Consider the following 27,897-nt stretch of genomic DNA (forward strand, 5'->3'; position numbering starts at 1 on the left):
GTAAATATGTTACACCAGATGGTTTTAAACAATAACCTAAATCTCAGTTGTGTCATAATAAACCCTGATCATCAATGGGTCTACTGTAGATTCATTCAGTCAGGGAGAGGTGTTTACCATGGATTTTCATCTTTTGACCTGCCACCTCTTCTGTCAACTTCAAATAGTGTTGAGGCATTTGATAGATGTTTTATTGTGTCCCTACTGGGGTTGAACCTTTTCGGTTTATAAACCGTTTGAGCCACGCTGGCATACAAGCTGTCAGTGAAGTGAAATTTATAGGGTTTAAATGTTCCCAACAGTCGTCTTGAACCACAAACTTTGCATTTATAAAAATAACACATTCCTTAAGTTGTGCTACAGAGGTATAGAAACTATCACTGACAAGATTTAGATGCAGAAAATGTTCCCAGTTCCCACTGGTGGTTTCAAACCACTAACTCTATATTATAAAGCATCACAGAGGCATGGAAGACAGAGGTGACAACATATTTATAAAAATGTTGGATGGTGATGATTGGTCTGTAGTTGTAGCCTACAGAGGAACTGACTTTTTCATCGTATCCACAATGTCACTTGGGCATCTAAAAGCTTTAATTTTCATCAAAATTAACCATAATTGAACGTGCTTTGTCCATATTCTCATTCTGGCATGCTCTTCAGTTAAGTAGAGCCAGTGCAAACTTAGAAAAAAACATATGAGGCTGAGGTTTTGAACTCTCAACCTCTTGCTTTGAAAAGCACATATTTTACCACTGCATTGTGGATTTTGCCTCGTCTTACATGCTCTTTGTTGTTTGTAATGCAGTATAGATATCGCACTTTAACATCCAAATCTGCTATTGCCCAGGTGTGAATGATGATTCCCACTTGATTTTAAATTGGAGGGGCATGGCCATATGTTTGCTAAGCATAGATAACGCCCCATCTTCACTATATAGGGGCAGTTTATAGGAATATAAAAAATCCACGCAAAGGAAAAACAAACATTTTGATGCTGTATCTGCTGTGTTTTTGAAAAACACGTTCAGAAAAAGAAGCTGAACGTACGCAATATCATCATAATAGGGATCAATGGACCAATCTTTATAATTACTGGAAAACATGTAATAAAATGTTTAATTAGATTCTGGCATTGGACAAACAACAGTTGTGGACTGTGAAAACACCCTTTTCCCTCTCATCTCAGTAAAAGTGCTCTCGACCACTCATAAAAAAAAAAAATCTTAGCTAAGAGAAGAGCAAACATAAGAAAATATTGATGAATCCCCAAAACTAAGAATAATAAGAAATCATGGATGAGAAATGGATCCGCAGTATCTGGTACGACCAACAAATTGAGGGTTAAAGAACAAGTTTCATTGTCACTTGCACTAAATTAATTTACTAAAAATATATTCCTGTTTATTTGGCAGATTATAATACACAACGTGTGCAAAGAAATGTACACAGTGTACAAACAACTCATTAGTGATAACTATAAAATTGCCTTTTTATTCCATTTTACCTCTCCATGGGATCAAAAAGGTTTGATTTTCAATGACAATCAACATTCCAATGAGTACTGTACTCCTGTAAGAAAGACCCATCCAACACCACATTGTGTTTCCCTTGCTAGGGACCATCTCTCACATCACTTTGCACTGTTCTCCATTTGTGCTCGGAGCAGCAGGTGAGCTGGGGGAACCTCCCATGAAACCGTCCAGACTGAGACCTTGGAATGCTCCGAAGAAGGAGTCATCTTTCATGGCAGGCTTCCTCCTGGCAGAGGCGGTGTGCTGCACAGGAAAGAACGAGCAAAAGGTAAAATTATCTCAATGATACCTTAAAAAACAAACATCTTAAGAAACATTTTCCATCACCTCTAAAAGAGAATACAAGTGATGAAAAGAGAATAAACTAGAGAAAGTGCTCCTTGGAGCACAGGTCTCCGCCAGGTCAGGTAGGTTACTGTGGGCCAGCAAGGTTGATAGAAAATGAAAAATCGGACAGATCCATCTTGATCACATGACTATAGAGATAATGTGTACTGGTTTGCGTGATGTTTGGACAAAATCTGTAGGAGTAATATAAAAAATGTGTTTTACATAAGTCGGACTCCTGGTGGCGCTATGAAGCTTGTCTTGAACTCTGACAAGACTAAATGTATGCTATTTACAAGGTCCCCAAACAGAAACCCTACAGGTATTTATACCTTATAAATATCTGGGCATTTGGTTAGATGTAAAGCTCTCTTTTAAGACCCACATGGAATACCTGACAACAAAGCTAAGGAGAAAAATTGTTTTCCTTCACAGAAATACGTTGTGTTTTTCTCTTTCTAACAGAAAAAACATTGTTCAAGCTGTAGTTATGTCTGTCTTTGATTATGGTGATGTTCTGTATATGCATACTTCATTTTCCATATTGAAACCTCTCAAAGTAGTCTACCACAGTGCTTTATGTTTCATTAGCGGCAATGGCTTTCACACCCATCACTGAAATGTATATGAAAAACTGGGCTCTTGCCATTCACAGAGAGCAACATTGTGTTTTATGTATTTATTTAGCTTCCATTGTATTTAACTTCATTTTTAGAAACTATATATTGCATTTTATTTAAAATGTTATTGTTTTTTGTATATGTTGTGATCATGTTGTACTCAGGGCGTCTTTGAAAAAGAGAGCTTGCTCTCAATGGTCTTCCCTGAATAAATAAAGGTCAACAATAAAAAAAAAGGATGCCAAGCAAAGACCTGAAATTAATAAATAAATACCATATTTGTTTCATTTTATAACCCTGTAGACAGTGTATGAACTGAAGAACCTTTCACTTACACGTGGTAGGCAGTGTTGGCTCCTGAAGTGAGTTCTTCGCACAGTCCTTTCAGCGGTCTTCTTTGCCAACATGGTCTGTTGCCGTTTCCTGTGGCGCGCGCGCGCGCACACGCACACGCACACGCACACACACACACACACACACACACACACACACACACACACACACACACACACACACACACACACACACACACACACACACACACACACACACACACACACACACACACAGCTTATTCTAATGAGGTAAATACTAATCCTGAGGTGACTAGTAAAGATTAACTACCTCCATGCCAACACTATAGTAAACAAATCGTGGTATTTTTACAGTGTGGCTAAAGTTCTTAAGACTAGGACAGACAGTCCTCCAGATCAGGTCACATGTCTTTAGTCCTCTGAGAGCCTTGGTACTGCTGGTTTTATATCCAAACAGGAATTGAATTGCATCCACTGGCATCTTTGTTATGCTACCAGTCTAGTCAGGTACTAGTTTGATCTAGGAGACCAGATGATTGATATGTTATTGTGATTGTTTTACCCGCTTTCATATACAGTATTCTTAAAGCCACCTGTGGACAGGTGTTGAGAATTGCAATTTAGCATGTATGCTAAAACACTTAAGCAATGCGGTTTGTCAAATAAACATGAAATCAATCAATGTAATCAACTACCTGGTAGGACCGAGTTCCAGAAGTACCAGGGGTCCCTGAGGACTAGGGTTGGGAACAGCTTCTCTAGATCAGTGATTCTCAAAGTGGTGCTTGGGGAACCCCAGGGGTTCTTGAGGGGGTTGCTGGTCATCAATCGAAGGGGTCGAAACGTTGTAAAGATGTGAGCCTTGAATAAAACTGGTCGCTGGAGCGTCAAACAGTGTGCGGACTTTCTCTTCTTTCTATGGTGTGTATTTTTGAGTCCAGCACCTGCAAATTTTCACGGAGATGTGCGTGCTTCCCTTTTTGTACTAGGTTGCTTGAGTGTACAAATGGAACCAGCTATTGGACCCTTACAGGTCCATTTGTTTCAATTTGCACACTAAAGAGCTAAACTAACACTTTACAGTGTAAAAATCCTCCTTTACGGCTTTCCGAGGGATAAGAAATATGGTGTACAAAAACTAATACCACACGCACATCACTTCGTGGGGTGAGGTGCTGGATTGGAAAGTATTACGAAGAAAAAGAATAAACCTGCACAATCATCTGCTCCAAAGTAATTTAATGACAACGTTTCGAGCCAAGGCTCCAATGAAGAGTCACGGCTCGAAACGTCATTAAATTACTTTGGAGCAGATGAGTGTGCAGGTTTATTCTTTTTCTTCATAAAAATATGATATCAAATGGGGGTCCGTGGCTTAATGCATATCAAATTGGGGGTCCTTGAAATTCTTTTTATCACTACTAGATGTTTGAGATATGAAACAATAACCTTAAAGGGATATTTCACCCCAAAAAAAACTTTTTTTTTGTTGATTATTCACCCCATGGAGACTTGAATTCATGGCTATTTGTTTATTTTATAATTTGATGACCAGCGGACAGGTAGGCAGCAGTAGGACACACAAAGGAGACTCTTTGTGTGTCCTACCGGAACCGCTGCCGGTCATCAAATTATTGGCTTAGGAATGAGACAAAAATAAAACAATATCCATGAATGCAAGTCTCCATGGGGTGACTAATCGACAGAAAAAAAGTCATTTGGGGGTGAACTATCCCTTTAAAGTGATTATTTTAAGACTATTCTTACCTCTCTCTGTTGATTTCATCCTGATACACTCTGAGCCAGGAGTCTGGAACCTTCTGACTGCTGCAAGGAAGACTTCTCCTCCGTCCGACACTCTTCCTACGTCCGAAGATGTTCCTGCAATTAGGTTGAGTCTTTTTGGTAGCTGTATTCTTGTTGCTGCTTGTGCTCTTCTCAGACACGCAGCTGGTGAACTGTTTGAGAGGAGCGCCGAGCAACCTCATGGAATCCATCTCCACAGTTCTATGTTGATGTTTATGACAGCTGGTCCTGTGTAGTATGTCACAGAAATCTAGGACTATGCATTGATGTCTTGAATATGTTATATAAATCCGAGATCTGGTTTTTCCTCTCAATTTCCACTCCCAAGGTTCCAGTTTTAGGTCTGCAAGGACAAAGCATGTAATGTTAAATACATGTATAACACAAGTTACTGCATAAATTCATCCAATTTGTGTCCCTCATAGATACTACAACAGTACATACATGTCAGTGGTGTAGTTGCTTGGGCTCTGCAAGCTCCTGAAAGGTGTACAACCCCAGTGTCCAGCTGCTTGCTTCAGGTGCTCCCAGCCTGTGTATGTCTCTCCTCAGTCACGTTCTCCTCTTATGGGGATTTACCTGCTTATGCCGCAGATTAGTTGAAGACGTAAGCATTGTTTGATCTCATTAGTTAAAGCGAGGAGTCAGAAACTCTACACAGGCATGGTTGCTCTTAGTTCACATTGTGATCACTGGGGTGACTGTTAGATGTTTCATTGTGGGTTATATTTGAATAGATAACAGACTAAATCTCTTGAAATTTCTATTGCAGACAGGAATGTGACCATTATGCCTGGAAGGAAGAGAGAGAGGGAGATGTGCGGACAGAGAATGAGAATGATGAGTCACCCTCTTAGAGAGGGAGATTTAGAAGATGAATGACTCTTCAATGCTGAGAACTTTCCTATAAGTGTTCAGCTGGCCTTACAGTAGATTGTACTGATGACCTGCATGAGATCATTTGACCATGCTCAACTGCAATATTGTCAATGATCCAAGAATACAACTTTTTGGCTATTATTCATTTTGCATTTTTCGAGTCAATTGCTACTTTGTTCACTTGGCCGTCGACGCGTTTGACGCGCTGTATAACTTTGTAATTGTTTAATAAACGGTCGCGCTGTTCTGTGTACCATCCTTCATCATTTTCTCTTCCCACTCGCTTTTCACTCATCCTATGCTAAGCCTGCAGGCACCATAGACCTCACGACATCTCTGCTCTGAAAATGTAACCCTTTAGTGGTTGGTGGATGGATCGTGTGTGTTTATACACACAGCCAGATGATGGATTATAATGGATATAACATTTCTGTGACCGGTTGAAAAGGTTATAAAACACGAAAATCGCTGGCACTGGGTGAGTATATTATGAAAATACTCTGGCAGTCAAAGAGGTTTTTTTTTAAGTTTTAAAGAAAAGATAAATCATATAAAGCATTCAAAATCGTCACCTTGCTAAACTAATGGCCTAAGTCATTTCTTTAAGTTTTTCAGGGAAAATAAAAAAAAATTATCCAAAACAAAAAAACTATAGGATATGTCTTAATCATTTCACCCAAAATGTACAGTATGACAATTAATTTAAAAATAACACTGTCTGTCAGTTATGTAACATATGAGATTTAAATAGGTTTAAACCTGACTTAGGCCAAATGATTTTGGCCTAAGCCAAAATCCTTTGGCAATTCTTTTGGCCTAAGTCAGTAAAGTCACAAAAACAAGTGACTTAGGCAAAAGAAAATGTTTTGCCTAAGTCACACTAGGGAGTTAGGCCATTATACTAAAAGGAGCGGAAATAGCATGGTCCTTTTCAATTAGGATATAGGTGATTTCACGAGAGGTGGCCAGTGTCATGAGGAGCTGACTTAGGCAAAAATATAATTTTCCTCAAAAAATGACTTAGGCCTTTAGTTTAGCAAGGTGATGAAATGTAACATAATTAAACAGCAGATGCTGACTGTAAGTGAATTTAACTGAAACTGTCAACATTTGGTTGTATTTCTGAAGTGAAACTGAACCCAAGCTTACAAAGAACATCTTCCACATTTTTATTATTTTGGCTACAACAGCAACACCATCTCTTTGCCGTTGGTTTAAAGTATCATCATCTTATCTCTTTTTATAGCACCCATGCTCCAGTTTCCAGAGGAGGTGACAAGATGGGCAACGGAGAGGAAGCGAGGGAAAGAGTGAGACAGGTGGAGAGATGAATTACCGACAGATGGAGGGCCGTTTGTGATGATGTCCGGACACACCTGTTGAAGATGAGCTTCCGACCTTGACCTCGCTGTCTCGGCGGGGCTGGAGAGTTGGAGGACTCAATGTTCAGGAAGGAAGAATTCACCAGCAGAATGGAACGGGGGAGTTCAATAGGAGGCCTGTTACAAGGTGTTTGGAAAGTTGTTACCAGGGGTCAACACAACACACAGACACTACATTGGAGGAACGACAGCAAAACAAAGGAATCGTAACATTCGTTCTGTGTTTTAAACACGTTCAACCTGGCATCCCTATTTTGGGCATGTCATTCTAGGCGAACATTTTCAAAAACAAATAGCAGATCTACAAGCTCACAACACGTTGTGAGTTTGTAAATCGGTGATTTTTGACATTTCTGAAAATTGGTCTTAAGTGGTTAAGATGAGATTTTGCAGCTATAGGTGGTACATAACAAATATGAAGATACAAATAAGAGAAGCATGTGCAAAAATATTAAGCCTAAAAAATATAGTAATTCCCATTATTGTGTAATATGCCACTGCCTTAAAAGGTATGGCAACAGATAAGGGACTTCATATATTTACTTGACATATCTAGACAATATCAGTTGTTTTTTTATATAATCATATTGTATGGAAATGTATTAAAACTAAAAGTTGAGCAAATGTTATTTTAAAATCATGACATCACAAGTGGAGGACGTTGCTGGTTGTAATTACTGTATTGACTGTACTGTACAATATTTGCCTTTAAATGTAAATTACCAGTATCTAACATTAAAAATGATTTGCAATGCTCTGGACCCCTTTCTAAATGTTAAATATACAATTAGATATAATGCAGCAACAGCAAGGTAATACTATTTCCAGTACTGACTTCACAGCCTTGAGTATGGGAAATGTTGGGGCGGGGAAGGATTAGCTGTTCAAACACAACTTCCAAACTTAGAGTAACACTTGTTTATAACAAACAAGTCGTTTTTTCACATATTTTAATTTCCAGTATTACAAATTATCTGTTGCTCTGCCTTTAAAGCAAGCGCCTCCTTTTTTGTCAGGTGTTGGAGATGTTTTTATATTTAATTTTGTTGTCACTCTTCCAACATCCCCTCCCAAAAATTGTCAACCTGTTCCCAAATATGTGGCAGGTCTCTGTTTGACAGTGTAAACCAGAGTCAATGTGGGTCCTGGGCACAAATTGTGTAAAGCAGGCAAATAAGGGATTATCAACCCCATTCGGATGCTATCAATGCATTGAATGGGAGATTATCACGTTTTATCAGACCATTGAATGGGCGAAGTAGGCGCCATACTGACCTACCCGCGATTTATCAGACCATTCATTGGGTGTTATCAAGACATATTGACCTACTGACGGAGATGACTTAAAAAGTTTGGTTTCGGACCATGACGGAGGCGCGCAGTCTCAAGCGAACTGGAGCCACCTGAGTTGCCGTCCCGAAAGTTGCGACGTTCGCTTGAGCCTACTCAGCGCCGTTCCAAGTTATCTATCGATAGGCACAGAATCGTAAATCATGTGGTGGGGGCTGCTCTGCCTCTGAGTAGGTCAGTAGCTCCTGAATGGTCTGATAAAACATGATCATCTCCCATTCAATGCATTGATAGTATTCGAAGCCGGTGGATTATCAGTGATGGAATAATAAGCCGACTGCATCAGATGGAAGGAGCTTGCTTCACACATTTGTTTCACAAGCTACTTCCATCTGAGACCACGGTAGCCCAATCACTGCAAGACGGCGGTCACTTTTTTCAAGCTACTTGGCAGGTGATTGGATGGGACCGTCTGTCTATCACCGTCTGGGTGTGCTAACTCCAACCAATCATATTGATGTGTCTACATGAGGTATTGTAGTAGAACTTGTAGTGTTGCTGTTCGTGGTAACAGCCATGAAGAATAGTGAAAGAACTACAATGCAATAGGCGCTTCTCGATGGCGTCACACCCGGTCTCGCCAAGATCCCACCCATAGCTGCCGTTGATTGGTTCGACCGAGCACGGGTCGGTGTAAACTCCAATCTCTGAGTGTTCGCAGATGGAGGCTGTATTGTGAACTTAAGGTGAACTCAATACCTCCCCATCTGGCGGAGTCAGGTTAGAGAGAGAATGATCAGCAAGACCCGGTACTTAACCATTTACAGTTTTAAACCCCAGCTTATACTTCCGATAGCCGATCTATAAGCTCTATACGATCTATGAGCTTGTGGATCTACTATATGAAAATAATTTCCGTCTATAGTGACAAGCCCAAAATAGGGACGCCGCGGTTAATGTGGTTGTGGCTGTGTCTCCATGTCCCTGCCTCAGGCACCAAACTGACATCTACAGCAAGTAGTAAGTGAGAAGGACATAAATTTAATTCTACACAATCATACATATATACAGTTTTATATGGTTTCATCTCATACAAAAAATGAAGGGGTGCGCGGTCAGGGGGAGGGGTGGGATTGCGACTGTCGAGTAATAATAATAAATACTGTAAACAGCATCCGTGAGCCGTCTATTGGTTACCAGCCAGAACTGTGTGCTTAATCTCAATAAAGAGACCAGACAAGTCTGATCATCATGTCACACATGGAATAAAACAAGGCAGTTTATGTTTGGATGCACACGTTTGAAACTGTTCCCAAAACGGATATTGAGTAAAAGCTACTGAGGGAAACGGGTCACGGAGAAATACATTATTGTGAAACCATCAACACCCCCCACACACACACCAAAATCTTTGCATAACGTAACAGAAATAAGATATATCTATCGATAAGTCAGGCTATAGAGGCCTATAGGTGTGGAGTGTCCAATGTCCACCATCATTATCAATACATTGGCCAAGAACAGTCCATATGGCTCCTTTTCTACGTAAAAGATTCAGAACAGTTATATATTAATACGCAACGTAAGTGCATGCCAAACCAAAACTGGAAATGCACACCGTTGCCAGGGACGCCCATCAGTGTTGTCGTGGCAAATCCTCAACTATCATTTGTGGAAAAATATTTGGTTTGCTTGCTCCTTGATGTGATGTTAGCAAAAACACAAAAAGGTGTAATTTAAAGTTTAACCCTTAGATGTTAAAAAATGTGGACGGTAAGCATAGAGCACAATTGCTCGTCTTGGGGGGGTGGTCTGACTCTGCAGACGTCAATGACTTTCGTTGCATATACGGGTCTAAAATGTTTCTAGGTCTTTCAACTTGTATAATCAGAGGACAGTTTTCAGTTTTAAAAACAGAGTTCAGATGACACTGAATAAGTAGTGATTGCTGGGTCTGAAAGTTCAGGTCTTAACGTACTGATAGGGGGAGGGAAGTTCTGGAAGTTAAGAAAAGGCTAGGAGAAAAAGGAAGGAAAACCGGTAGCAGACCTGGAAGAAAGTTGAGAAGGGGGTTAGAAAGGATGGGAATCACAGAAAGTAAAAAAGGAGGAGTAGTAAGTCAAGAGGGAAGACTGGAGTTTCTACAGGGCTACAATTTAGCTGGCAGGAGAAATATCTTGAGAATCTGTCCTCCGTTGGTATTAATAATAATGATAGTATTGAAAGAGTCTTTCTTGTGTTACCCCAACTTACAACAAAGCCTCTCTTGTTGTGGCTGCAGAGGTGGAAGTCAGTTTGTGTGTGTGTGCGTACGCACATTGGGGTGCGCTGGGGTTTGGAGGTGGCAGGTAAAAAGGAAGATGTCCATGCTTGAATGACAAAAAAAAAAAAAAACCCACATCTAGCACCTTCAGACAGAGGAGCCCCAATCAATGCACCAGTTCAACAGTTCCCCTGTTATCTTCTGCTCCACATTTATAAAGACAGAAAACAGAACTCGTTCTCCCTCCGCGGTACAGAGTCTTATGGTTGCATCGTTGCGGGTCACCGGCTGATGTCCCGGTTCGCCTCCCAGCTTTTCCCCGCTGCCGAATCGCTCGCCCCCCCACCTTCAAAGAACGGGTGTTTGATGGAGTCGGACAGGGACAGGCGTTTCGACGGCTCATACTCCAACATACTCTCTATCAGGTCAAACAGCTGGTGGTGCTCCTCCGCCTCAGACAGCAGGTACCGCTGGAAGACCAGAAAACCCAGGACAGGAACAGAGAGAGAAATCACTATTACTATTTGCATAGAACCTTGCATTTTAAGAAATTAGCTTTGTTGAGAATAATCTATACAAAACAGTATATACATTGACCGGAAAACATTCCAAAATAAGTACAAAGTAGCAGTACAGAGTAGCTTGTTAATGATTTTGAGCGCTTGGCTAACAATATTCGCAGGTTGAAAGAAGCGTGTGTAAACAATTAAGAGGCATGCTAGTAGCAGCATTAAAACAAGAGACTGCCATTTTCTCAAAGCACTGAACATCGCTCTAGTTCATTCTCACCCTCAGAGGTTTGCAGTTCTCTCTGACGTATTTTCCAGCTGATGAGCTCTCATCCCAATCCAGACGGCCACGGTAGAAATACTTCTGCTTCCTGCAGGGGACAGACAGAAGCATGTGAGCAGGCGTGTGTCTGTAAATGTGTAAATGTGTGACTAGATAAATATGAGTCTGAGGAAATCAAAAGGCATAGCGGTAAGTGTGTGTGTGTGTGTGTGTGTGTGTGTGTGTGTGTGTGTGTGTGTGTGTGTGTGTGTGTGTGTGTATTCTGACCGTGTTTTACGTATCATCCTGGAGGGAACTGGTCCTAGTATTCTCTCCATCATGGCCAAATGCTCTCGGTTGTCATGGGTCTGAGAGAAACAAATGAAACATGACTTGCCACAAATCCCATCTCCAAAATAATCGTCTATGAGCTGATTCAGAGTCACCATAAAAGGGCTTGATTGTCCGTATGGAGTCACAACAGACAAACAGCAACCTCAACAAAAAAGTGTTAACCTAGTGAATTTATAAAATGGGCTTCCCTGCGACTGCTGGTGTATAAGGGTGTGTATGTGTGTTCTTTAACTTCTATCTATGCGAGGACCAGTCCTGGAAATTTTAAACCCTGCAAAGTAGCCCAAGGGGCTACTTTTTCCAAGAGTAGATTGGGGTCCCAGAGATAAAAAAATATATATATATATATCAAACGGGAGGCCGTGGCTTAATGGATATTACTGTAAACTGGAGGGCCTTGAAATTAAAAAGGATGAGAATCACTGTTTTAAGTAACTGAGAAACAAATTATCCAACAACTCCTCTCCTCCACCTAATAGCTGAATGAATACAGGGAGGCAGGCAAGCAGCTGGCGTTATTATACCTGAAACAGGGTGAATCCCAGATAGTACTCAAACAGGATACAGCCAATACTCCACACGTCACAGGGCTGGCTCCACCCGAGCTCTGAAGGACAACACCACAGTCAACATACTGCATCAATGTGTCACAATGTCACACACATTTAGTACATTTCTTACAATCTTTATTCTTCATAAAAAAACTTTTATTTAAACAAGAGCAAGCTAGAGGTGTTAGATGTTTAATTGAAAATAGTCTAATTGACTATTTTCTTTTTAGTAAGCAATTAAACCTTTTTTTTTATAAATGAATACATTTTTGTCGTTATATTTTGTGTCAATTTATATATTATATATATTTATACCCTTTTATTAAGTAGCCGTGTAATAAACAGGATATTTAACATTAGGCCAGTCATAATTGAAAAAGAACCAAAATAGTTGTACACCGAAGGATGTAGGTTTTGAAGCTGAAACAACTTCCCTAAAGCTAAGAATAGATCAGGACCCTACACATGACATAAGAAGACAAAAGTCACACTAATCTACTGGAAAGATCAAACGTGTCCAAAGAGTTCCGTGCTTAACTCTCATCACATGTAGGACCGAGTGCCTCCAAAGCTGATCAGAGTTAATTGTGTCTACTCCGCCTGTGGGGGCTTAAGAGTCTGACTAGAACCAACCTAATGTGACATGTTAGTGCTGCTGCAGCAGCATGTCAAAGACACCAAACCGGATTCACAGATTGATCATTTGGGTAACTGATTTATAATGACTGAGCACGTTCAGTGTGCTTGATGCTACTTTGACCGTTTTGGCCTCCTATCCACATGACAGCAGTATTTTATGTAACCCAAAACCAAGTTTCTTGAAAATTCCTTCCAAAACGTATTTATGTCTTGACAAGGACAATGTAGCTTATGAAACACTGACTTCATGACGTCAACCCTGACAGTTGAAGGTTGCGTGTAAATAACAAGAAGAAATGCAGACTTCTGGTTTCTTTCTGTGGTTAGTACTAATCAACATAACAGAACGTCTGTATTCCACTGTGAACGAAAAGGCGCTTAATACTTGCAATGTTCTTCCGTTGTGTTTCACGTATAGTTTCATCGGCACCTACCGCTTTGATATACTTATGTGAGCACTGCAAAGCGCTTTAGCATTCATGTGACTTTTTATATGGATGGGATATTTTGTTTTTAAACAGAGTGGGGAAAAAATGTCATTTTCAGAAAAATCAGTATGTGTGGACAGGTTCACAGAGTGACACGTCAAATGTAGTCTCTCTTCCCTGAAGATTTCAAAGTGCACTCACCAAGTATGACTTCAGGGGCACGGTAGTGCCGCGTGGAAACGATGGTGCTGTGGTGCTCGTGGTCGAAGGTGGCACTGCCAAAGTCCACCACCCTCACGTCTGTGCTCTTCACAGTCCTCTCGTCTCTCTTCTGGTGAAGAGGAACACTTGGATGTTAGACCGTAGATAGTACAATGTACCAGTCTAGATAGTACAATGTAAAACCGTAACCACTTAAATGATACTTAGTGAACTTAAAACTTACAAAAAAGAAATAGCTGATCTACAAGCTCGCAACACGTCGCTCTGTGTCGTGTTCTGACCTTGTAGATTTTTAGAATGTACACTCCAGGAAAAGGATGCAAGGGTTCAAGTAGTTCACTCTTAATTCAAAGATTACGTAGGGGCATCATGATCTTTCTATAAGGTTATGTTTCTATCCATCTGGAAATCTGGGGGCTTAAGTCTTAAGCCCACTTTTCAAATGCTGGAAAACATTATGCAGACTGATTAGGCTGATGTGAATAACTAAGCTGAACATGGTGACATCAGAAAAACACAATGGTGAGCAAAATTATTACAACTGAGCATAATCATTGGAAACGTGGTGCCATTATTTATCTGCCAAAAGTATTTCCATTGCCGTTTATCGCATAATACCTTCATTGACGAGTCTACTTTTTGATAAAAAAGGTAACATCATTTGCACTAAAATACTTGGTTGGTAACAGTAGACCTGCATATAGATTTATATTTAACTTCATTGCAGTCATTTTCAAACTATACCTGCAGGCAAATAATGTTTATTCATGATTTCTTCAGGCAGCAAAGCCAAAAAGTTCCATTCAGGACAAAACTGAATATTAAAAACAGGCGCTGAAAAAAACTGTAGTCCCACAGTGAGGGAAAACAGTATGACAACGTGGTGAAAGCTGTCTGTGGCTGGCAAGTTGTCTACTCTAACAGGGACTTTGAAATCCACCAGAGACTGTTAAGAGTAAAAGAGTTTCTCTCCTGTTACTCCATGTCCTACTTTCTCACCTTCTCTACATTATAGGTCATTGTGAAGTCTGAGTTGACAAACAGTATGTTCTCTGGCTTCAGGTCCGTGTGCGTCAGCTTGGTGTCATGGAGAACTACGGACGGGAGAGAAGAGAAATTAAACTCAGTGTTAATATAAAGCTCTGTTGTCAGAACTATCATTTTGGCAGTCAAACTGAAAAAAGGTGCAAATGTGAGACTAGAGCATCAAATTCAAAATCTTAAATTCAAATCAGAGTCATTATCAGAAGTATTTATTTGCCAAGTTTGCACATGCATGGAATTTGATTTAGTGAATCGGTTACACACACAGATTTATATAGACAGACAGAGAGAACCCATTGAGGATTGAGCATTTCATGTTGGATGGATCATTTAATGCCGACTTCTGTTTTAATTAAAAGAGCTGTACACTTGTTTTCCTTTACCTGAAAAACAAAGTAAAGGTCAAGTAAAGGTCCTTTTTGTCCAGTGACGACGACAATGTGAGTCATTGATGCTCTCCTCTATTCTCGTTTAGACAACTGCAACTCACTATACTCCTGCCTCAGCCAAAGCTATCTACATCAGTTGCAGTTGGTGCAGAATGCAGCTGCAAGGCTTTTAACTGGTTCAAGGTGATACAAGCACGTCACTAGTTTTAGCTGGCCAGCAGTTAATCTTAGAAAAGTTTTATAGGTTTACTGTTACCACCTTCATGGTCTAGTACCTAGCTACTACCTCACTTGCAATCATACACGTGTGTGTGTGTGTGTGTGTGTGTGTGTGTGTGTGTGTGTGTGTGTGTGTGTGTGTGTGTGTGGGGATATATATATATATATATATATATATCGCACATATATATCTGGTGCAGCGGATTTGGTACAGCGCTCAGGTCATGGACCTGGTGAGACGAAGGAGGAGCCCGGCCAGGAGGTCACCCACAGAGCCTAGTCCCTCCACGTGCCAGAGCCTCCCCGTGTTCAGGCAGAGTAGTTCCGGAGAAGCGGACTGAGTGGCCCTGTCTTTCCCTATAGGACTGACCGTGGGTAGCTACCTGGGATGAAAGTTGGGGCTTGATCAACCCCGGCTGGGTCACCTGGGCGAGGGTGTATGTTGCGAGACCCGAAACACCCTATGACCCCAGGCGCGCACACACACATAGACACACATATACATATATATGTTTTAAAGGCCTTTTTACTCACTTCCGTTTAACATTCCTGTAATGTTTTGAGTTTTGTTTTGAAATGCTTGTATCACTTGTTTTTTCTCCTATCTTTTATTTGCACTGGTGTTTTATTCTATAGTGATTTATATAGAACGTTGTATCCCTGTTTAAAAGGTACCATATAAATGAAGATGATTACAATGACAGCTACCCTGGGAAGTATATATCAATATGAAGAGCCCTCACTGACAGGTGTCTTGAGCCAGTAGGGTACAATAGCAGTCCCCAGGACTTTTTTGTGTCATCCTTTTAGCCTAAACGTCCGACTATACCTCGTGCTGTTTACATTTCTGACTAATAAAGTATTCAATCAAACACACTGTACTAGTGTATGGGGAATTCAGGACTTGGTAATGACAAAATTGGGAGAAGGGGTCAAAATAACTGGCTGCTCAAAAAAACTAAACAAAACAAATACATTGTGATATTTGATATTGTCAATGTTGCCCCGCTTTACTCGTAGGACATCTAGAATTGTGACGCCCTCATGTGGCTGCAGAGGGTTTAGTGTTTGCAAACAAAGGAAGCTTTCATTCAAACTGCTTCTGAAGCAGTTTGAATGTGAAGTTCACATTAAGGCTGAACGATTAATCGTTTTCAAACCGAAATCGCGATTTGAAACCACGCGATTAGCTAATCGCAAAGGCCGCGATTTTTTTATTTTTTATTTTATCATAATAAATAATTTTAATATTAATATTAATCCCAGAGCACCCGCGGGACTTGTCTCCTTCTATCCAGAGTGGCTGCCTCTCTCTACAGGGAGCCCCCCCCCCCCTCTCTCTCTCTCTCTCTCTCTCTCTCGCTCTGTCCCTCTCATAGAGTATCGCCGTCGGCTGCGAGTATTTAAAGTTTGTCGAACGGCCGTGTCGCGCGTAGCGGTAAAACATTATTTTCGGTGCGACACAAGTAGTATAGTAGTAGTGTTGCTCCTATCTATGTTTGTTTCTGTAAGTGTAACTTATATTTTTCCCATCATTATTAAACTATTTCTGTTGGATGCTGTGATCCAATGTAAACAATACTATGCACAGCACTTCCTGGTCAGTGTTGCCAGGTTTTGTGAGAGAAATAAGCAACCCTGTCTATGAAAACAAGCCCAAAACAAAAGAAGCGACTATGTATGAACTGTATCTTTGTCACTTATGTACAGTGGTGGAAAAAGTACTCAAATGTTGTACTTAAATAAAAGTATCAATACTGCAATGTAGAAGTACTCTGTTACAAGTAAAAATCCCAAATTCAAAATTGACTTGAATAAAAGTAGGCCTACAAAAGTATTGGTATCAAAATGTACTTAAAGTACCAAAAGTGCTTATGTTTGAAAATAGCAGATCTACAAGCTCACAACACATCGCATCGCGGCGAGTTGTGAGCTTGTAGATCGGCTATTTTCAAATTACCTATGTATAAAATAGGGCTAAAGTGGTTAATGTAGGTTTTATAATATTATAATTTATATCTGCAAAGTAACTAGTCACTAAAGTTCTCAAATAATTGTAGTGGAGTAAAAGTACAATATTTGCCTCTGAGATGTAGTGGAGTAGGAGTTAAAGTATTGGAAATTAGAAATACTCAAGTGAAGTATAAATACCTCAAAATTGTACTTAAGTACAGTACTTAAGTAAATGTACTTGGTTACTTTCCACCACTGCGTTATGTATTCTGAGTTTTTCACTTCCAAGGAGTAGTAGTAATACAATGTACAGTAGGAGAGGACTTTGGCTTGTGAGACAAAAAAGTGTTACATTTTAGTTGAATGTTAATCTACATAAACTAAATACTGGATATCAGTAAATATGCTTCTGGAGCCATAAGTGAAAGACCTACTTATTTCACTGCTGTGAATTGTTTACACAAAATGGTAATTATTTGTTTAATTTTATTTTTATTTTTATTTATTGAACTTCATTTCAGAAAAAGCTTCTCTTCTTGAGCCATACGTTAATGACTTAACAAGTTCAATGTTGGGTTGTTTACAAAAATAAGCTATTTCTATTCCAGCTAAATGTTTGAATATATAAATGGGGAAAAAAGTACTTGGAAGATACATGTTGGAAGCAATGAAGCAATTCATATCTTTTAGTTCGCATCCTTATTTATTAGAATCTAGAACAGTAAATAAATGGTATGCCATTTGGTAATGTTCCATTACTTCCAATTACTTTTTAAACGTACACAGTGAATACTAAACTGAAGCTTGACTTTAAAAAAATGTTTAAGATTTATTTTATTTTATTTTGTATTAAAAAATCGCAATCAAATCGCAATCGCAATATCGGTCAGAAAAATCGCAATTAGATTTTTTCCCAAAATCGTTCAGCCCTAGTTCACATGTAAGTAAGAGTTTGGAGGAGGGAGTGAAGAGTAAATGAGGACGTGTTCGTCTGCACTCAAGAGTTTATTCAGAGCAGTGGCATGAGACCAAGAGACTGCTGTCAGCCGAAGCATTGAAAACCAGCTTGTAGAATTGATATTACTGGGTGTAGAAGCCTAGAAGATAACATGGATTTTCATGAAATAGATGGTAGTCATTCTGAATGAGTCAATGAGATTTCACATGCTGCTATATATGTATATAAAGCAATACATTATTATTATTTTAGAAATACATTATTAGAAGGCCTGATTAGTTGATCATATGAGCTGATCAATTGTTTTTAAGATTTGGCCTCTAGATTGAGGGTGGGAAACTGGCAAACTCAGTCCATAACTACCAGAGCCCCCAGGCTATTGTACAAGTTGTTCCACATTGGAACGTACAAAATGTCCCACCAGTACAGTTACCCGGGTTTTGTAGCATTCCTGAAGTGGGTGTGTCAGCAATATTTCACTGACAATGTGCAAGTTTGACAAACATTTCTTAGCAGCATTTTTTTAATCCATTAACACATTCCATGCCAGCGTTTAATCTCATAATGTACTCACCAGTGCTAGCGTTTTATTGTTGTTTTTTTGTTTTTTTCACGTCGCCATAGACCTCGTTAAAATCCTTAAGATTGAACGGTTTATGTTAAACAGTGATCAGCGACAAGAAAAACTAAAAAAAACAAAATGGCGTTTCAGTGTCCGCTTTAGAATGGAGGCCGATGGGATCGGCAAAACCGGATCCCGGATAATTCCGTTTCCGGTGGTGCTACCGGAAACAGAAGTGTATCGAAAATTGAAAAAAGTGCAATGTGAAATTTTTTTCGAAAAAAAAAAAAGACCACTTCGCGTAGGTCTACGCGATTGGCACGTGGCGGCTTTAAATAGGTTCGCGTAGGTCTACGCGATTGGCACTCAATGTGTTAAGGCCATACCGATTCTGCGTCTGTGTCCTTCCAATAAAACATTAATGTTACCACCCTTAAACTAAAAGCCTTTGTCTATTACGGGTTTGGACTGTGTCAAACAGTCAATCATGGGCTTTGATTGGATTCAGAAACTGTTGAAGTGTGTATAAAATAGTTCTGCACCTTTCCTCTATTCACGAATTCTTGGCTCAAAAGATACATTCCCATGAAAACACGCCCTGTGCATTCACCTGACCTTGAACGGGGGACATTGTGATTATATGGTTGATGCATTATCCAATCAGCCAGCAGTACACCTCAAACACTCATATACTGTACGTCTAATTGGTTAAAGTGTGAGAGACTGTGAGGACTTACATTTAACGGCCAGGCAGACTTGATAGGCCATGTGTCGGACCTGGGTGATGGAGTAAGGGAGATAGTTGTTCTCCTTCAGGAAGTCAAAGGTGCTCAGAGCCAGCAGCTCAAAGGAGAGGCACATGTGTCCGTGGTAGTCGAACCAGTCATACATCTGAACACAAAGGCTGGGGAACACAGAGGAGAGGTTTGACTATGACAAATTGCATAAGATCTGTATCATGAGACCAATAATAACCATGTGGCATCATGCGGCAACAACCCATCATAAATCAATTAACAACATAACTTACTGAAAGGCAACATTAAATTGTAATTTGCGAGTATTTAATTTCCACAACATGAATTTTTGACTGTTTTGAAGTGGTAGTTTGTTGTAAAGTACACGCACAGCGAATTACAACGTGTTAATCAATTCATATTCAGACCTCGAATGTTAATATGATCGCAACGTTACACATAGTGCCATACTGAGGAAGCGAGCGACAGAGAGAACTCTGGGAAGAGACAGGCAGAGAGAAAGAGGGCATGTCATCATAATATTGGTTGAAATTGGTTAGTACCTGCTGACATGAGCAGGCATTATGTTTTTGTTTGACAGGCCGTGATGCAACGTGTTGTGAGCTTGTAGATGTGCCATTTTTGCTATTTTTGTTTTATGTTTAAAATGTATACATATAATTTGTTTTGCTTTGTATTTTTGCCAATTTTTTTACATGCCCAAAGTAGTGATTAATGTGGTGAAAGGAGGGCAGGTGTGTCTTTTTTTAACTTATTTTATAATAAAGCTGTAAAGAATGTGTAATGGATACAGTGGAACAACCAGTACTGAGTCTGTTCTCACTGTTTATTTTCCGGGTCTTTCTCATTGATTCTCTCCAGGACGTTGATCTCCAGTCGAGCTGCCTCCTTGTACTTCTCCACATTCTTAATGATCTTCAGGGCGACGTGGCTTCCTCCCCTGTGGAGCACAACATCAGTGTGGACCAAAATAGATGCAACTAAACACCTCACGTGGATTATACTCATATGACCTCTTCCACCACACCCTGCACGCATGCACGGCACGCACTCTCACAGGGGATTAATCACAGACCCTGAAGAGTGGGACAGATGATTTCTAAAATGTTCCATGTTACATTTTAATAACTTCACACCCACAACACAGTAAATGGAAACAAATCAAGAACACTGTCCTGAGACACACACCAGTAGTCAAATTATTTCATTATGGTAAGCAGATTACTTTGTAGAACAGAAAAGAGAACATGCATCCAGTTTCAACAGCAATACTGGGGCAGAATTAGCATTAGGGAATTGCTTACGAAATGGCCCTGACCATTAAAATAAAATTGCATGGTTTGTCTTTCTGGTGCCCGTTTCATAATTAATCAGCAGTGACACAGAGCCAGAGCTTGCAGAGGTCAAGTGTGGAAAATTACCATGAGCACCTTAGTTAATTTTACAAGGCTCGGGTCACGTTTGCCTTGCATTGTCTGCGGGTTCTTTAAATTCTGAAAATCTATTTGTAAACATCGGAATCAGCCAGTGTAAAGCATGTAAATTACAAAATAAAGTGAACCTTGAAAATAAAGAAAATGTCCTGCTCTGACTGACAGAGGCTTTGGTTCATACAGAGTTAGAACTAAGTTAATCATGTGATCAATAATAACATCAGCAACAAAACCAGCCAGTGCTGAGGAAGGCTGAATCAGATCCAGCTAAACTACTGTAAACTACTATGCAGAGATTTTAACCTCCAGACAGCAGTCAGTAAACTACTTATGTGGGAGGTAGAACAGACTACAGCACAAGTAGTATACCAGCATGTGACTAGTCTTAAATTGCCACATCAGAGAAGAATCGGAGGTGTAAGAAGCAGCACCCCTGGAGAGACTCTAAGGGAGAAGTGAAAAGCTGCTGTTATTCTATGGGTACACACCTGCGATGGTCAATGCACTGCATCACCCTCCCGAAGGTGCCTTCCCCCAGAGTACTGACGATCTCATCTGCAAGACACGACAGACAAAGAAGGGAGAGAAAGAGAGGGGGAGTAGAGTAACAGAGGAATTAGAGATGCTGGAGCAAAGAAGAGTGTCACAAAAATGCAAAGTGAAGACAGGCGTATCAATGCTAGCGCCCATCCCCTCCCCAATCCGCTGCCTATTCATATTGGCAGGTTTGAAGCGCTGTGAGGCGATCTAGCATGATAACCTAACTAACGAATGTGCAGTTAACAGTGCTCCCTTCATGGTGACTAATTACAGCCTTTGAAATTTAGAGCACTTTTATTGAGATGCAGTTTTTGCCCAAAAGGACATGGCGGGGGTCGGGGGGTAATGTGTATAAGTGGACAGAAATCTAAAATGACTTGTAATGTAAACCTAAAAATCTCATGATGATGAAAAGTGTACATGTAGATAGTGTCTAAATGTTGTGCAATATTGGTCTTGACTGAAAAAAACAACATAGGCGAAGGAGGTGTGAAAGCTAATCCTTATCATGGGCAATGTCTAGTTTATTTAACAGTCTTAGACCTGTAACAGAGTTCTAAACTGAAGCACAACAGAGGACTAACAAGAACGTTAGAGATTCTAGGTTTAGTTTAAGGAGGTCATACATCCTGCAACGTTATTTAAAAAAGAAAAACGTTCCACAGCTAAAAATATTAAAAACAAAGTAAAACAAATAAAATCAGGATATCTATAATCCTTCTCTTCCAAAAAAAAAATCTTGCAATCCACCCTTGCTTTTTCAGCCAGGGCGAACAGCATTCTAGCAAGGCATCATCATCAGGCACTCCCCTGTCATGTAAAATGCTCTATGCTTTTATACTCATATGGAGAAGGGTTACGATAGAGTAGTGGCAGTGAGTACATCTCTCTTGCAGGACGTCCCCCGTCCGACAGATCAGGTGCCCTTCCTCGTCGTCCCTCACAGCACTCGGAGCCCGCGTCCGGCTGTCGCTCCGCTGTGTTCAGACCCCCAACCGCCATCAGCAGGTCACGATACGACCGAAGGGGTCGAGGGGCGAGTTTTCGAGGGGCAGCCGTAGCCACGGCATCAGGCGACACAGGTAGAGGAGGAGGGAGGAGGAGGGTGGTGTAGGTTGTAGTTGATGTAGTGGTTGTATGGTGGCCATGGGGCGATTCACGCGTGACACCACGTGAAGGAAATATATAACGATAGGAATATAGTGCAAGGGACACAAGTCAAAGATCACATTTCTCTTCCTGTGCTTCTCTCCCCCTCTACCTTTTCAACCACAGCTGTTTACAGACAAGGAAGCAACCGGCATATCCATTCATCAACGCAGAACCCAAACAAACAATAGCATAGCTAATTAAGGAACTTATCAGGCTGCCTTCTCAGATTAAACAAAACTGCTATCCAAGATGGCAAACAGATTCTGAGGATCATTGGCAGTCAAGTAGGAAATACTAAAACCTAAACCCATTATAAAGCATGAAATTCCACCCATTGCTTACATATAAGCTATACTAAATACACCAGTGTGGACATTACCAACCCCACACAAAATTGCATGATCATAAAATAAAGCAAGCTATTAAATAACTAAATATGAAAACAAAATGTATAAGAAAATGTAAAGCAATATTTCACTTTGGTAGAACATTGGACTATGCAATGGAAAGGGGGCAGAATGGGAAAAGTGACAGTTCATTTATTAGAACCTGGCACCAGGTAACAATTCAGTTTGCAGGAAGTTGAGAAACCAAACAAAGCCTCCAGCATTGGCCTCCTGCTACCCTATTGCTTACTGTATATAGGCTGCTAATATTGCACTTATAGCATGGAGCAAGTAGGGGTTAATTGTTAGTTTTATTGTAGACTAGTAGTCTACTATTGTTTAGTTTAGGGAGTTAGATTTAAAATGTAGTACCTCGATGTAATTAGAAAATGAAAGAGGGAGATAAAATTGAGATTGTGTCTAGACATCATTAGCACCAGACAGCAGCCTGTCACCTGTGGGCGGGTAGAGCTAAAGTAAAACGAGTAGAAGCGAGGCAATCTCATACTATGTATGGAAAGTGGCAATTACACTTGTCTTATTATTATTACCCTTCACATGTTTCAACTGTTCCCAATATTATTTATAAGTGAAAACCAACAGAAAATAAATTAACTATCATCTAGTTTTACTTTTCCCTGTTAAATGGATGTATTACAGATGTGACTTTTAGCACAAACTGTATTTTTCTTCTTTGATTGAGACAGAACAGTGAAGGGAGAATGTTGAACGAAGGCAGAGAAGGGGCTACGCCATACAACACGTCTCCAGCCAGAAGCAAAGCGGGAACGCCAATACCATTTGCTTGACCCACCGGTCAGCCACAGGCGCACACCCCATGCCATAGATTTTCTAACATGTATGTCAGCAAGCAAATGTGGGTTGACGATTCATGAAATGTTAATGGAGGCATATGTGCACTTCTAAAACAAAAACAACGTTCATACCAAAGTGAAATAACACTTCAAACAAGGCCCTTTCAGATGGAATTTCTCTTTTTTTTATCCTGCTGATAGAGCAAAAAAACAAACAAAAAAGAAAACAAAAAGATTGTGCTACTTACCAAGTCCAGGAGCTGTGAACAAGAAAGGGTTAAAGAGAGGGAGAGACAGAAAGACCTGAACAAAAGAGAGAAGAGAGGGAGATGGAAGCAGACAGGAGGAGTAAAGGGGGGTTAAAACAGCAGCTTGGGTTGGGTTCTACTCACCGAGGATGATGGGCTATAGGACCTGGATCTACGCCGCCTTCGTTTGTGCTTACGCCTGCTGCCTTTCCGTCGGTACGACTCCTCGCGCTCACGCTCCCTCTCTCGGCCGCCGCCACGCCGGTAGTCGTACATGTTGGGCGAGAAGTCGCGTGGGTAGTAGCTTTCGGTTGCGCCGTGCGGCTCCCGCTCACGGTCCCTCTCCCGCTCCCTGCTGTGGTCCAGTCGCCGGTATCCCTCGCAGAACCTCCTGTCGAACGGCCGGCGCTCGACCGACCGATTGTCGTAGCTGCGGCTGCAGTGGGGAGAAGCGCGTTTCTCAGGACAAAATGTCTACCTGGGGTTTAAAGCCTGTCCTCGGGCCTCACAAGAGTTCCAAAACAAGGGTATATATATATGTATGTGTGTGTATATATATATATATATATATATATATATATATATATATATATATATATATATATATATCTGCAGAATCATACATGTAAAACATAACTAGGACCTTCAAACATTAACTAAGTAAATGCATCTTGAAAAGCACAGCAACGACATAGTCTACCTCCTTGTGCGTGCATAGCTTCCTTCCTGTCTGTGTCCGCGACCCCTTCTGTCTCTGTCCCTCTCCCTGTCCCTGTCTCTGTCGCTGCTTGAGGAGATGGAAGGTGACCTCCGACGCCTCCGTCCTCTGTCCCTGTAGCGGTCCTGGTAGCTGCTCCGGCTGTCTCTTTCCGAGGACGAGTACCGTCTTGTGTGAGGCATCTGGAAATGTTTTAAAAAGGTGAGACAGAGACAAAATCCTTACTCTTACAGGTCTTGGATTTGTTTTGAGAGAGTGTAAATGGTAAATAAATGGTAAATGGTGCATTTATATAGCGCTTCTATCCGAAGCGCTTTACATTGATTGTGCCATTAACCCATTCACACACACATTCATACACCGATGGCGGAGGAAACCATGCAAGGCACCAACCTGCTCATCGGGAGCAATTAGGGGTTCAGCGTCTTGCTCAAGGACACTTCGACACTAACTCTAGGGGAGCCCCCCAGCCCGGGATCGAACTGGGAACCTTGCGGTTTTCCAGTTCACACTACCCGGCCACTCTACCCCTGAGCCACTGCCGCTGCCACTGCCGAGTGTGTGTGTGTGTGTGTGTGTGTGTGTGTGTGTGTGTGTGTGTGGGGTGGGGAACATAGAGCATCTGTTGGTGGATAGAGACATAAAAGACATGGGTAGGGGAGGGAATAGACATTCTACGTTGTGTAGAGGACACAACAAACTAACTAAAAAGGGTAGAACAGGCTTACTGCCTAAGATAACGATGTGGCTGAGAAAAACAAACAAATGAATGTAAAATGCAACTGTGGCTAAAACAATAGTAAAAAAAGTAACAACTAGTTCAGTAAGTTGACAGGCAGGGGTAAGCAGACATCATTCATGAGCTCTGTGGCGGACTGCACAAAAAATACAAAGTTATTCTGCTTAAGATCTCATTTAAGGTTTATATTTAACTTTAAGGGTTATACTTAAAAAGCGTAATAATTAATGCAGTACTTAATCTAATGAAACCTAAGTGCAGATTATATTTAGGACTGACTGATGGCGCTTCGTGCAATAAACTCCCCGATGTTTGTTTTTATATTTTTGGCTTACAAAATAACCCATCAACCACTGTGACGGGTGGATGAACCAGTTCCATGTCAAGTTTAGTACCAGTGTTGCCAGATTTAGCGAGAGAAATGAGCAACCAGGTCTATGAAAACAAGCCCAAAAGAAGCGACTAGGCTACGACTTTTTGAAAATAGCTGATCTACAAGCTCACAACGCGTCGCAACGAGTTGTGAGCTTGTAGATCTGCTATTTTCAAAAAAAGAGAAAAGAAGACAATCTTAAAAAAGAAAATGGTAATTTGGGAATATTATTTTGAAACAACACCACAAATCTTGTATGGGGGTCCGTGGACAAATACATTCTAATTTGGGGGTCCTTGACATGAAAATGTTTGAGAAACACTGGTTTAAACAACATTAGCCTTATGTTGTTTGTGATTTCCTAATTTAGATAACAAGTCCAAATAAGCCCAAAAAACGGTAACCACCAATATTTACAAGCAACTTGACAGAAAAAGAAGCACAAAGTCGATCATAATAAGCGGGCGTTTAGTTTGGTACCATCACATGTCCTGATATAATAATGCTACGTGTTTATTTTCAGGTCTCTGGGTTATCAAGCCAGCTGCATGCTAATGCTAACGTCGGCTACCGTGTTTAACATCAGTGCATTACCACCAGTTACAGTAACTTAGCCTACACATACCACAGCGAAACACAATTAAACAGTAATACGTTTCACTGTTAGTAAACAGCAGAGGAATGTCTTTACTTTCTCACATAGCCAGGATAGCTCGGTTAGCTAAACGTAGCTGATTTGACCGCCATCTTAGTTTACCTGCTAACGCTAGCTAAAAGGCTAACGTTTTAGCTTCTCTTACTAACTTACTTCGGAGTGCTGCTTTTGACCCGAGCGCGAATTAAATGTCACATTTACCGTTTTAGCCGCGAGGCCTGTATGTTTGTCCCACAAGAAATCCGTGGCTGCGTTTCTGCCCTTTTCTTCTGTTCTTCTCGTTTTGGCTTGTTGTTGTTGCTAGCAAAAAGGCTAGCTTGTTAAGTCTGCTGGTACAGCTAGTTCTATTCTGAGCGAGCAGTGGTGATACACCCACATTGGTGACATATCCAATACGATGACCCCAGAGGTCGCTATTGTGCAATTTCGGCATATTCGTTTATTTATAATGTGTTTATTATTTTTTATTTAATACATATTTACTTGTTTTATATTATTGTATAAGAATATATTTTTGATAATTTACTGCATTTGTATTATGACCTGGTCCTTTGTACTCAATTCAAAACTTTTATTGACTTTTATTTTATCATACAAAAACATCATAAACGGGTAGAAAATAAAAATATGTACAATAGGGGGGTAGGCTTTGACCTTTTACAGGGGCCAGTTCCGAATTGCAGCCACCTGTAAGTGCTCTTTAGAGATGATTCTTTTATGGCACCAATGTCGGTGTAACATGACAATCATGTGTACCTGGCTGCACCGCCTCCCTTCCAGTGGAGAACGTGCAGTCCTGTATAGTCCACATTCTGCAACAGAATGTTATGACACCATGAAGTCTTCATGGTGGCATAACATTGCTCTGTTGCCAGCTGGAGAGTTGGGGACCATGATAAACCAAGTAGTAAAGAACATGCTCTAGAGATATATAGTTGTTTCAAAACATTTAATTTAAACTAGCAGTCTTGCTCTAATACAGTGGTTCTCAACCTTTTCAGGCCGTGCCCCCCAAAATAATCATATTTGAACTGAGGACCCCCCAAAATAATCATATTTGAAATATTTAAATTTTTTAGGTATTAAAAAGGTCTTAAAAGTCCTTAAATTGTCACTTTCCTCCTGGGGATCCCGGCCCACAGGTTGAGAACCGCTGCAATAATACGGCTAGGCTATAATGGTGACTGGAATCTGGAATGTTAGATTGGGAATTGGACAGACAGCCTTCTACATCAGCCATACCAAGACCTAGACAAAAAGCTATTATCAAATGCTAGATGAAGTTGGTCTGACAGATTGAAGATCTTAATGTTCTTAATGTAATGATCTCAAGTACTTGTAATAAGCCCTAATTAATAGGTAATAAGATGCTTATATTGATATTGTGTTAATAAGACTTTAAGTGTCAATAGCTTCATAAATATGTTTGATTCATTAGACATTATTATAAGCTCAAGAAATGTATTAACAGCACAGACTGCTTAAGAATGTTGATACAAGCTGTATGATTCAATAATTTATAATAGCAGTACAAACACATTCATTGACTCTTACTAACCTATAAGCTTGTAATA

General features: G+C 40.5%; 1 protein-coding gene across 3 annotated transcripts; it reads right to left on the bottom strand.

Moving 5' to 3' along the window:
- Nucleotides 1-1,302: 1,302 nt before the first annotated feature.
- Nucleotides 1,303-26,666, bottom strand: clk2a (CDC-like kinase 2a). 3 transcript variants are annotated; one of them, XR_014602493.1, is made up of 18 exons: nt 26,525-26,666; nt 24,539-24,738; nt 23,983-24,274; nt 22,121-22,214; nt 21,186-21,252; nt 20,088-20,204; nt 19,244-19,410; nt 14,381-14,475; nt 13,361-13,490; nt 12,066-12,148; nt 11,476-11,555; nt 11,206-11,296; nt 10,407-10,886; nt 6,858-6,980; nt 5,047-5,181; nt 4,564-4,945; nt 2,818-2,905; nt 1,303-1,778 (listed from the first exon to the last, which is right to left on the bottom strand). XR_014602493.1 is itself a non-coding variant. In XM_084081391.1 (13 exons), the coding sequence occupies exons 2-13, from the start codon at nt 24,736-24,738 to the stop codon at nt 10,698-10,700; spliced, it is 1,605 nt and encodes a 534-aa protein (XP_083937517.1). In that variant the 5' UTR covers nt 26,525-26,666; the 3' UTR covers nt 9,175-10,697. The 3 variants fall into 3 exon arrangements, 2 of the variants coding, with proteins under 2 accessions (XP_083937517.1, XP_083937518.1); XM_084081391.1 differs by lacking the exons at nt 1,303-1,778; nt 2,818-2,905; nt 4,564-4,945; nt 5,047-5,181; nt 6,858-6,980 and having other exon boundaries at nt 9,175-10,886; XM_084081392.1 differs by lacking the exons at nt 1,303-1,778; nt 2,818-2,905; nt 4,564-4,945; ... (3 more) ...; nt 24,539-24,738; nt 26,525-26,666 and having other exon boundaries at nt 9,175-10,886; nt 23,983-24,114.
- Between the last annotated feature and the right edge of the window lie 1,231 nt (nt 26,667-27,897).

Source organism: Gymnoscopelus microlampas, assembly GCF_963454915.1.
Source record: "Gymnoscopelus microlampas genome assembly, chromosome: 15".
In the NCBI taxonomy this organism is placed as follows: Eukaryota; Metazoa; Chordata; class Actinopteri; order Myctophiformes; family Myctophidae; genus Gymnoscopelus; species Gymnoscopelus microlampas.